Source organism: Herpailurus yagouaroundi, unplaced genomic scaffold (genome assembly GCF_014898765.1).
Source record: "Herpailurus yagouaroundi ecotype Mexico unplaced genomic scaffold, PumYag 139, whole genome shotgun sequence".
NCBI classification, from domain to species: domain Eukaryota; kingdom Metazoa; phylum Chordata; class Mammalia; order Carnivora; family Felidae; genus Herpailurus; species Herpailurus yagouaroundi.
Window position 1 is genome coordinate 879,453 of NW_024412394.1, and position 12,363 is coordinate 891,815.

Below are 12,363 nucleotides of genomic sequence, written 5' to 3' on the forward strand. Positions count from 1 at the left end.
GCAACCTGTTCCAGGCATCTGAGAGTGTGAGGGTCCTGGTTCGGCGCCTTTCTCTTGTGTCTCCCTAGATGTGTGTTTCCTTAGGTGGTGCCTGGCCCGTGGCACCTCATGGATTGTGTTCTGGCTGTTGAGTGAATCCGTGTTTCTGCATCATTGAAACCTCATGTTTGGGTGTCGCCCCAGTGTGGAAGCTCTGCCTCACCTTCAGCAGGGCTGTGTGGTCTCGCCGGAGGGTGTCATGTGTTTCCCTGACCCAGTCCCCTCCCGACTTGTGTGGAAACAGCATCTCCTAGGGGAAGGCAGAGACTGAAGCATGCTCTATGGCCATTGATACACGTAGCTGTGATGCCTTGGCTGAAATTAATCTATCAAGTCAGCAGGGCCCTAAGGCAGGCAGTACTGGGGATGGGCCCAACTAGAACTGGGAGGCAGGGTGGAATAGGGGTCTGGACAGTAGACCAGTGCCTGAGGGTGCCTGAGGGTGCCTGAGAGTGGTGCCATTGTTCTCCTGCCCAGAGGAATGGGCACGTGTAGACACGTGGGACACAGGCAGAGCATCAGGATGGGGTCCTGCAGACCAACCAGCCTCCTTCACTTTCCTGCCTTGCCTGTGGCCGTCCTGGCAGTCTGTCTCAGCTTCGGAGCTGTGTCCAACAAGCGTGAAATGCTGTGGGCAGGAGGCCACCCCACGCAAGATCCTGCCACCGCTTTGCTAGGTTGAGTTTAGTTGCAAAAGGACAGACATTCATTCCAGTGGGTGCTCTGACAAGATGGGCAGTGACCCACAACTGATGGGCAACACCGGCCTACGGCCCCAGAGGCCTCAGGGGAGGCCCACACAGGCTGCACACCACCCGTCCGCCCCTGTCTCTTAGCGTATGATGCTCGTGGGTCTTGTCTCAGACTCTCAGAAGGTCTTGGCAGGCTGGGGCTGAAGCAATGCCTAGGGCTCATTGACCCCCTATCAGTCAGTCTCAGTCTGGAACACGCTAAATACACATTCCTGGACCCTGACCCCAGGGGTTCTGGTTCACAGGTCTGGAATGGAGCCTGGGAATCTGCATTGTAACCCACACACCAGCAATTCTGGTAAAGTTGGTCAATCCCAGGTCACACTCTGAGAAACACCCATATAGATAAGCTCCATCCTTCCCAAGTATCTTCATCATTGAAATGCAAGTGAATTTTTGACTGACTTATTTGGAGATTATCATCACTTTTACTACAGATGCTTAGATAATGAGGGCAGAAGCTTGTAGTCACAACATCTAAACACCTTTAAAAGAGATTTTTGGGCACTCATCCCATTGAGGGGCTGGAGGCTGGCAGAGCCCTGTGAACTGCATTTACTGAAGGCTGGGTGTGCACAAAAAGCCTGCCCCATGGATGCTGGCCGGCTGCCAAGGGTGCCCCTGCCTGGAGTCCCACAGACGGCAGCCCTCCCCACCGCGCCTTCACTCCCCAGAACCCACCTTGTGCTCGGATCTAGAACATACACTGCTCTGTACCCAGTTTCCCCAGCTAAACCTCAAAGGCAACCCATGGCCCTGGCTTTGCCACAAGTTGAGGGCAGGAATTCTGGTTTTCTAAACCTGTCAGGTCCCAGCTCCTTCATGCCCTGACCCAGGCCTGAGGCTCCTCTCACCCGCCTGGGCCTCCAGAGGTGAAGGAGGCCTCAGCCCGTCCTGTCTTTCCCAGCCCTGGTCACGAGACCCAGCCATGGCACTCCCGAAGCACAGACCGGATACCCTAGCAGAGCAGGGTGGGGCTGGGGTATCATTTTATTCCGTTCTCAATTCCTCGAAGTCTGGTGGCTTGCGCTAATTTGTAGGGTTGCCAAACGGCATTAGACTCCAGGCCCAGAGGCTCGAAGGGTTCAGAGAAACTAGGACAGTGAAGGCCAACCGGGCTGTGGGAGGGGGGCGTGTCTCCGTGGCAACTCTTACACACACCACCCGGCACGAGGAAACGGCGGGTGCACGCGGCTAGGCCTCCCCCAGTGTGGCAGGCACAGAGTCGTATCTGGACACTCACCTTTGTACTGAGGAGTGAACCGCTTCATGGCCAGAGGCAGGGATTCGTAGAACCTCTGCTCCCGGGAGACGAGGGGCTTGCACACAGTGTGCTCATCATACTTCATCACGCTCAGGTGCCCCCCGACCTGGTGCAGGAAGGGCTCTAGCTGCACGCCCACTCTGGCATCCCCGGCATCCGTGCTGTCCTGCACAACCATGTATCCACAGGAGGAAGGCCTGGGGTAGGGGTAGCGGCTCCTGGACAGGAGGCGGGCTGTCAGCGTTCCCCAGCTTTCTCCTTCTTGGCCTTCGCCACTGTCAGGGCACAGCTGTCTCTCTGTGAGCCTGGCAGGGGACCCCTGAGAGCAGAGGAGGAAGGTAGAAATGACGTGAGGGAGACGGTGTGCTGGGGGAAGCAGAAGGACCCACGGTTCCCAGCCACGACCCACTGGTAGTTGAACAAGACTGTAAAGAGACATCAATCACTTCCAGAATAATCTGTTGCAAGAAACTGGTAACAGTGATTGCCTCCAGGGAGCCAGGATGAGAGGTAGACTTCTGTAAATACTGTTCTGGGCCTTTTGAATTTAAATACTGAAACAATTAAAAAAAAATCAAATAATACACACAACTGTAGGCTTCCAGAATGCAGAGATTGTCTTGATTCCTGTCATGGTTCCTGCCTGCCTTTGGGAACGTCCGTTCCAGGCCCAAGAATAGAGCAGAGTCCCCGCTGTTGGGGCACTCGGCCTCTTGCATGGATGGGCTTAGGGGGTACAGGAAAGCTTCAGTTTTGTACGGCACAGCTGTGCACATCCGTCTGCATCATGGCTCCACAACATAATTGCTGTGTGACCTTGAGAAGTTACCAAACCTCTCTGGGCCCCACTTTCCCCATCTATAGAAAGAAATAGTAAGGATACCTACCTCATGGACTTAGGACAAAATTGAGATAAAGCCCATGAAAAGGTTAGCTGAAGGCCCAGAGTTAACTACTCAATAAGTGTGATTTATCATTATTATTTCTAGCATTATTGCTGTGGCGGTTGTATTTTCCCAACAGCTCTGGGTTGTAAGAAAGGGAGCCTTTCTCACTGCCGCTTTGCACGTGAGGGAAGCGAGGCGTGAAATGCCCTACCTGGGCTCTGGTGCGGACCAGGAGCGAGGCAGGAGTAAAGTGGGGGCCGCCTGTCTCTGGGCCTCGTCCTCTGTTACCTGCTGTTCCCTTTCCCTCCTGAAGGGTGGGCTTGCTGGAACTCTGGGCTGGAAATGCAGCCCCCAAAGACTTCGTGACTTTGTCTCAGGAGAGTGCCAAGGAGACACTGTGAGGGGAGGCTCTTCTGGCCACATACGTCCTGTCCTGTGTGAGAGGACATTCTCACAGGGGTGCCCATCACTGCCGAGTTATTAATTCTCTTCTCCGCTGGACTCCTGGCCACGGATGCCACCGAGCTAGGCAGGACTGGACATGATTAACATTCTAAATGACCTTCAGTCCAGACCATGGGCACGGCCAGCTGGCTGCATGCACAGAGTACCTATCAATTTGTTCAGGACCCCAGCCCAGAGACACCCCCGCCACCCACCTAGACCTCTGGCACCAGGTGGCAGTGAAAGCCTCAGCCCAGCCCAGCCCATTTATACGCCCCACAGCCCTACAAGGGCCTCTTTCACGTTGGCTACTGTCTTTCAGGCCACAGAGTGCCCCTTTAGGAAGGGTGAGGCGTTTTGTCTGGTATGTGTCTTTGCTGGATGCAGGGTGAAGCTTCTGAGAGCTGCCTGCGTGGCTGGAGCGTGACTGGGGAGGTTAGGGCTGCGGGGCCAGGCGACAGGTGTGTGTGTTGTGGGGGTGGGGGCTGAGGCCCGATGGCAAGGGGCCGAGCTGACACAACAGCCTAGGCCTTAATCCCGTCTGCTCTAAGACGGCACAGACAGAGCCCCATTTGGAGCCTGGTCCACAAGCTGGGAAGGTGGTAGGAGGCATCTAGATGCAGAGGCAGATCACAAATTGGCTCGGGGATCAGTTGGTATATGACAAGATAGCACAATTGTTTGGCAAACCCAATTCTGCTTGCAAATTTGGTGAAGGCAAGAAGGAAGAAAGAAGAGAAAAACCAAAGTGGCCCAGGACCACCAACCAGGCCTGGGCTTGCTGAGCAAGCACTGACAGGTCCAGCTGGTATCCCAGGCAGCCGCGCTGGGCGGCCCACGGCCCTTCTTCCCCACGCTCCTGTCTCCCTAAGGAGCTCTAAGGACATCAGTGTCACCCTGCCGTGGTGGTGTGGGGAGGAAATAACAATAAATGGTGATAAACCCAGAGTGCTTTCTGTGTGCCAGGTCTCTGTTATATAGATCAAACCAGTTAAGCTTCACAACTACCCTATGAGGTAGTGTTAGCAGTCTGTTTCACGGATGGGGAAAATGGGGCACAGAGAGGTTAAGTAACTTGCCTATGTGCACGACGCCGTTAAGGACGGGGCAGGGATTTGAACCCAGACACCTTAGCCCCACAGCGCATTTACCCGCCATGCTGTGGGGATGCTGAGGGCTGCTGTGGATCCACTTTGACAGTCAGGAAACTGAGCCCCAAGGAGGCTGGGACTTGGCCAAAGTCGCCCGCAAGTCACTGGCTGTGCTAGGACGGAACCCAGGTTTTCTTGTCCCCCAGGCCTGGTCTCTCCTTTCCTGACCATGCCTAGCCTTCCTCCTCCAACCTGGTGAAGTAAGTGCTTGTCCTAGTGGTGGGTGGGCTCCGTACCTCTGCAAAAACCATCATGAGGGGTCCAGGGAGGTCTACCTATAAAGCTGGGGCTTGAGGTACTTTCTGGCTAAGGATGTCAACAAGACCCGAGAAGCACTGGCATTCCCAGATGTTCTCAGGAGCCCTGGCTGAACTTTCTCAGAGAGCACAGAGCGAGCCAGGAAGACCCTGGGTCTCCGAGGCAACCCATGGCACAGCAGTGCAAACTTAGGGTGGGTTGTAGTGATGGGGAGTCTGATGGGTAGTCAGCCTGTACTTTAAAAAAAAAATCTAGACTTGGGGCACCCGGCTGGCTCAGTTGGTAGAGCATGTGACTCTTGATCTTGGGGTCATGAGTTTGAGCCCCATGTAAGGCATCGAGATTACTTAAAGAAAAAAAAGTTAAAAAAAATCTAGACTCAACAGATAGGGCAATGGAGATCCTTCCTCTCGAGGGTCTCCTCAGGGTATAGAGGAGGTGATAGCATAGTACAGTATGATCTGGGGTTCTGACACAGGTTGGTGCGAAGGGGCAGAGGGAGGCTGGAGGGCAGTGGCATCCACACCAGAGCACCTGCCTGAGCTGGGCAGGCGGGCTTTGTGCTGCTCGGGGAGGCACGCTGTGGCTTCCCCTTGACACTGATGCCGACCTTCCATTCCCAAGGAAACTCAGGATGTCACTGTCTTTGCGTGCAGCCTCCTGCTCTGTGGGAATGAGCGAGGGAAGACCTCCGTTCTTCCCCATCCTCCCTCAAAAGTCCCGAATAAGTAATTCAAGCTGACAGATCTTTCTCAACCCAGACCTTCCTTTTGCCACATGCAGGCACGTCTGTCATTGGCGTGGGCCTTGGCCTTCGATCAGTGCCTCTGGGCCCTGTTCTGTCTCCTCAGAGCACTGGGCAAGGAGTCCAGAGCCCACATCTGTACCAGGCATCCCACTAGCTTGCTGAGGCCCCTAGGACCAACCAGTAACGTTCGTCTGAGTCTTGGTTTCCCGCCCACTGCCATAGCCTTGTCACGATGCTCAGATGACAAAATGCACAGCATTCCTTTGTGGAGTCCTCTCCCCAAGCGTCTCCCCCACTTGAGGCTTGTCACTGCGTGGGTTGTTCTCGGGACTGACTCAGCTTGGGTGCTGGGAAGGCAGGTGAGGCGCCGCCTGAGACAGGACCTTACACCCCTCTGACACACTTGCCGAGAACGCTGGGCTCTCTCGAGTGCGTCAAAGGGAGACAGGTGTCACTCTCTCCAGCCCACGCCTGCCCCCAGAGGCCCACAGCTGCCCCCCTCACCCAGCATCCTGCCCTTGTGTTCCTTGGGGAGGGAGGAGGAGAGACCGAGGGAGGGAAGAGGGTCAGATGCCCCCAGCCAGAAGAGCTCAGCTTAAAGCCCCCTCCCCTGGAGTGGTGGACAAATGACCCCAGGTCCCTGTGTCCTCCTCCCCTGTCGCTGGGTTATGTCCTGAATGAAATAACTCTGGGCTCACTCCAGGAGACTCAAGGGCTAAATTCTCTGATGGGCCCCCCATCCAGCTGGTTGTTAAATGCCTGTGTCAGTGTAGCCCCAGGGGTCCTGAGTCAGCCTGCTGTAGGGTTGCAGGACACTCCCTGGGCTGAGGGGGGTGGGGGTCATGGACAGCAGGGCCTGCAGTTGTATTTGGCTTCCAGAATGGAGACAGATGACAATACACGTGATGCCAGGGACAGTGACAGAGGCCACCATCAAGCTGAGGTGGATGAGTGCCTCATGGCTCATCACTACCAGTTGGCACGTTTTATTTCCTGAGAGTCTGTGTGTGTGTAATCTCTCCCTACATACGAAACCCAAGTTCGTTAAAAATTACAGAAGATAGGCCTCTTTTCAAGCTTGCCACTGCCATTTTAGAGGAAGAGGGCAGGCGAAACCACAAATCAAACTTGTACCAGTGCAAACTTGGACTAAATTAGTCCTGAACTATATCTCATGAAAGCCTGTCAGTTCCTTATACCTGGAAACAAGTTGGCTGACTGCGGTCATTGTCAGCGCTGTTCACAAAGAGTCCAGTCTTTCCTGTGGGAATGTGGGATGATTGCACTTCCCTTGCCCTTTGGAGGTAAGTACAGCCACGTGATTTGCCTCCACCAACACAACGGGAACGGGAGTGACATACAGCACTTCTGGTGGGAGCGGTAAGCAGTTCCACGCTGGCCCTGGTCATCTCGAAAGCACGGTCACTCTCTGAGTGACTCTGCATGTTGGATACGCAGCCTAATAGAGAAGTACATCTGTGCTCTAGTAGGCCCCTGAGATTTGGGGGTAGTTTGTTATACAGCACAGCCTGGTGCATCCTGACTAATGGACCCACTCACGGCCCAATCCCCAGCATGGAGCCTGGAAATGGAAAGCAACCTCACTTGAATTGGGCCCTCAGATACTTCACTGCACAAATTATATCCTATATGATGGTAGCTACTCCTGTGAATCACTGGCTTTATCATCCCCATCTCTGTTTCTGAAGAGAGTCATTTTCAGGTGGAGAAACTGAGGGTCTGAGACGTTAAAGAGCTTCCTCACAGCCCAGAGCTAGTGAGTACTCTAGGTGGGATTCAGCCATAGGGGGCCTGTCAGTTCTAAAGGCCTGAGGGTCAGGGTCCTGTCCGAGGCCCTCTCCACGCTATGTGCCTTAGTGGCCAGAAATGGGGGCCTTCCAGGAGCTTGCACCCGGCTGGGCAGTGTGCTGCTGGTGGACGGGGTCCGACGGGGTGCTCAGCGGTGTGGATTCGCAGTGCCGAGGGTGAAGGCCCCCTCCTGTGGGCCTCCTGTGGGGCCAGTCTAGACCTTCCCCAAGCCACACCACCATCCAGCATCGTCTTCCGGCCGGAACAGTAATACCCTTGGAGCACGATAACTTCTCAAATGTATATAAACACTTTGGTGATTACCAAAAGACAAATTCATTTAAAGGCATTACTGAGTTCCTAGTAGTTTTTATCAGCATCCATTTTCTCAATCAACGGATACTAAAAGTATAATGAGTATCGCAGGGGGACTCGTAGGGAACAGATTATGTTGAGATGGAGCCCTGGTTGAAAAGGTTGGGAGGGATACTGCTGTCGGCTGAGGAGGGGTGGTGTCACAGGGCCAGGATGGGGTCCGAGACGGGGAGAGATGCCGGCTGGGCCGGCGGGGGGAGGTTGAGGAGGGGCTCTGAGTGGTGGTAAGTCTCAGGGAGGGGATGTGCAGGGAGCAATAGGGAAGAGCCAGGACCAGCCAGGAGACCAGAGGAAAGGCTCTGAGTGGCGGTAAGCCCGGCCTGCTCAATGCCCTCCGAACTGCTCTAGTCACTGGACTAGAGAGGGCACAGAGAGGGCCTGGCCACACGCACCGGAGGTGCCCATCTGGCTCCTGCTCAGGCCAGGGAGGAGGGGGCTGCTTGAGACCGTGAGGTGTGGAAGCCTTCCAGACCGCATCCCCATAAGTTTGATGGGGGAGCATTCAGGGTAGGAGATAATTACAAAACAGCTTGTGTCAAAAGCAGACCGCAGTATGAGATGTGTCAGGCTGCGGACTCAAAACCAGCATGGTTTATGGGTGCCCTCTCGCCTCTGAAGCTCTGCCGTACATTTCACGGGTCTCTCGGAGCCAGAGGTTTGGTACAAGTACCATTCAATGTCTTTGCGATGCCCAAGGGAGCATTTTTTTAATCTATTAGAGATGAGAGGACCCGAAAACCGTTTAAAACTGCTTAGGTCGTAATGGGCAGGAGGATTTTGGAGTTTCTCATGTGGCAGAGGGTTGTGTATCATCCGGGGCCATCCAAGCCGGGAAAGCACAAGATTATTTTCTGGGGAAAAAAAAGTCGTGTTTTAAAATCCATTCTAAAAATGACTCAAGGGCTGTAGGATGGTGTGTGCCCCCCGTCTGCGTGGTCCCCCACACGATGGGATAAATACCGAACACTGGGGGACTTCACACATCACCTTCCCAGCCGTGGCTGAAGTATGTGGCTTTGCAGAGCCTCTGTTCCCCAGGGAAGGCTTGACACCCAGAACCACAGAGCAATGCTTCATATTCCCCAGTCACACAGACTTATTTCGGGGCTGATTTCATCCTTTGAGAGAAGATTTTTTTTTTCTCTCTTTCCTTTTCTCTTAACATTTAAAATCTCCCAATGTTCCTCCAGTTTGAGGACCAAATGCGATTTTAATACAGCGATTATTAGTTTAGAAGCCCTTCAGCCATTGACAAATGTCCTTAGCAGCAGCAGCAATGTTCCGAGCTTGCTGTCAGGGCAGGAGACGCATGGGCCAAAGATGACTCAAGAATCCAAGTGCCCCTGGAAGGCCTGCTCTGGGAGAGGCAGAGGCTGGGAGGCTTCTCCCTCCCCAACTCCTGACACATCTTGACCTCGTGACAGCACCACGGGGCCTCGGCCACCTTGCGCCTGGCTAGTAATGGCTGCACAGCATCTTCCAACTCCCTGCACCCCCTCAGGACCTCACCCCCTTGAAGCTGCGTCCAGGATCTTGGATACTGCTCACCACCCAGACCTGCACGTTTCCCAACCTCTGGCCCCCTTTGCCGCCTCTCCCCACCTTTCTCTTAAGTACTACGATCAGCAGCCACCTGCCTTACATAAGAGGCCTTTGAGCCAGAGATAGAAGGTTTTGTCAGTGGTTAGCATGGCAACTTTGTGGCTGCAAGAAGAAACGGCCTTTTAAGGTCAAAATGCGATAATGGGTGGAGCAAGCGTGTGAGCGTGCGGCCGAATGTGTGAGTGCGCGTGTGTGAGTGTGTGGTCCCCACAGAGTGGGACTGGCCAACTCTGGTGACCGAGCCTGTTCGGGGAGAACGCAAGCCGGCGTCTCCCCAGCAGAGGGCAGCAGCAGGCATGCCAGAATCACCCAGAGAGGGAGTCACTGCGGCCCACACTCCACAGCCAGCCAGCCCCGGCCCCCGAGGGGGGACACATCCCGGACCTGGGTTTGCTAGGCCTGACCTCACAGAGCCCAGGATGGTGGCTGAAGGGCCTGCCTTACCCAGGGCCGGTTTCTCAAGAACTCAGAAGTTGGCACCAAGGTCAATGCCCCTCCACATTCCCTCCTCCTCTCACTGCACCCCACTTTTTCTAAGGGGTATCTGGCCGGAGGAGTGGGGGGAGCTTCCCGCCCTTGGTGAGGCATGTTCTGAGAAGTGGCGTGCCCGGCTCCATTCACAGGGTGAGGCCAGGCACAGGGCTTGCCAAAGAGGGACAGGGCACAGGAGCTGGAGGGCACCTTTGAGTTGAGGGGAACTTGGTCCTCGGCCTCTCCGCTCAACCAGTCCCTCCCTGGGGCGGCTGGACCCCACTCCCCCTGCAGCTACAGGTGCGCTGGTCCTGCTCGATGAGGAAGAGTAACCAGCACTCAGTGAGCCCCCGCGTCCCCCATTCCTGGAGCTCCTCCCGGCCTCTCATCTCACTCCCCTGAACAACCCAACGCTCATAAAGTTGATTGCTGTTCCCTGTGGCTGCTGGTGAACAAGATAGCAACCATACGGCAAGGATTTATTCAGGTGCCCAGCTCCCAGCAGGAGAAAGCAGGGGTGGTGGGGTGGGGAGCCACGGGATGGCTCAGCCTGGCCTGCCGCCCCCCAGGATGCCGTGGGACAGAGCACTGGGAGGCTCCCAGGGGCCACAGGCCCTTTGCAGAGGAGGAATTTTTCAGATCTCTGATAAGGAGATCTGAGGGAGTTCTGGGGGAGCACAGCACAGGAGGGGACCAGGAGACCTCGTTCTGCCTCAGATTCCCTGTCCCTTTCTCTCTGGGCCTCAGTTTCCCTTTCTGCACTGAGAGCTCTCTGACCCAGCCATATTCTCACCCTCCTGTGGGACAACTGGCCCTTCAAGTCAGCAAGGTGGGTTGGGGGTGGGGGTGGGGTGGGGAGTGGCGGGAGGTGGTTGGCAGGGCCGCTTTCAGATTAAAAAGGACTTAGAAGACATAGTGACCCCGTATACCTTGATTAGATCCTGGTGTAAACAAAGCAATATGAAACATCTAGGGGGGCATTGGAGAAATTTGAATATGAACTAGATGTGGCCGTTCTTTGGGAGTTGTTAATTTTGTTAATGGGATAATGGCATCGGGGTTGTGTAAGAACTTACTGAAGTACTTTGAGGGGATTGTGGTGATGTCCATAAACAACTTCAAATACCTTGGCCTTAGAGTAGTCGACGAAGCAATTACAGCCAAGGTCAAACAACCGTGTAAATCCTGGTGTAGGATATGCAAGCATTCATGATATCATGTCCTCAACTTTTTCCTGTAGGCTTAAAGTTTTTCATAGTAAAAAAGGTTTAGACATAAATTGGTAGCTTTTAAAAACTGGAGAAGCCTGGGTCCTGCCCCATGGGATCAGAATCTTTGGAGAAGGAACCTAGCGTGGATGTTTTTAGGTCCCCAGAGATCCTGAGGACTGTGACAGGCCCAGACAGGTTCAGGTCTCAGGTTTACTGGAGGGCCACGAGGACCCAGGGCAGGGGGGCCCCTGGTGGTGCCGGTGGTCTACCGACACTCGACGGGGGCACCCCGTACCCAGGCCACGGGCTACTGCCCACAGGCCCTGACATCATCCCAGCCTCGCACACCGCCCCCACCCTGCGGAAGGGTGGGGCTGCTGGGACAGGACACACCGTTCTGGGAGCCCAGGGGGCATTGCCAACTTCTCCTGGGACAGCTGCCGCTGTCAAGGGTTAAACGGTGGGAATCATTGGCTCCAACCCCTGTACCTGCCACACAGCTTCCTCTACAGTCCCAGCGCACCAGAACCCTCCCAGCCTTCATGCAGGAGCCAAGGTTAGAGACTTCTGGACACCCTAGGAAGGGTTGGAATTACTCTAGGGGAAGGGCACAGAGATGGGAGAAGAGGAAACGACAGAATTTCCACGTCCCTGAGCCGACCCAGCACCCCCTCCATATACACAGGTACGCACAGATGTACAGACACACACAGACAGACTGGCACCTCCACTGGGTGGAGCCTTGGCGGGATGTAGGGGGCTGCCCTGTCCTGCACGGGCCCTCAGGCGCCGTCAACCAGGCCCTCCCTGCCCTATCCCCTGAGGCAGCACTCACCAGGGCCTCCTTCCTGGAAGGGCAGCAGGGAGTGTCTGGAAGGGAAGATCCAGTGGAAAATAGTCTCTTTTTTCAGTGCCTGTCTGACTGCAGGCCCTGGGCAAAGAAAAGGCCCTTCCCAGTGTCCAGCACAGAGAACTCACTGTCCACTCTAGCGCTGGTGGAGAGGTCTGCCTAGACTCAGGTCTGCCCAGTGGCCCTGGGGAAGGGAGGTCACCTGACCCTCGGGAAGGGCTGGCGGGGGCTGGCATGCCCAGCTGTCAGCTGGTGTATGGCTGCTCTGAGCAGGGCCTGAGGGCCTAGGAGGGAGGGGGGATGAAGAGGAGGAAGAAGAGGAGAGGTCTGAGAGAGAAGTGTCTTGCTCCGCTGCCTGGATGGCAGGCCCTGTGCATCAAGGGCCAATTGCGTAAGGACCCTGGCTGTTTTTTTACTCCTGGAGGTAAGGCTAGGCTAGGGGATCGTGTTCTCCCTTCCCTTCTTCTCCGTTCCCCCAGCCTGTTCCCCGCTGCCAGTTTGT

General features: G+C 55.2%; 1 protein-coding gene across 1 annotated transcript in view; it reads right to left on the reverse strand.

Moving 5' to 3' along the window:
* Positions 1 to 12,039, reverse strand: part of IP6K3 (inositol hexakisphosphate kinase 3) — a 22,456-nt gene extending 10,417 nt beyond the window's left edge. Inside the window, exons 1-2 of the mRNA XM_040473223.1 lie at positions 11,847 to 12,039; positions 2,035 to 2,374 (exon numbers count right to left, since the gene is read on the reverse strand). Coding sequence (XP_040329157.1) covers positions 2,035 to 2,233 — 199 coding nt within the window. The 5' untranslated portion in view covers positions 2,234 to 2,374; positions 11,847 to 12,039. The remainder of the gene's footprint in view (positions 1 to 2,034; positions 2,375 to 11,846) is intronic.
* Between the last annotated feature and the right edge of the window lie 324 nt (positions 12,040 to 12,363).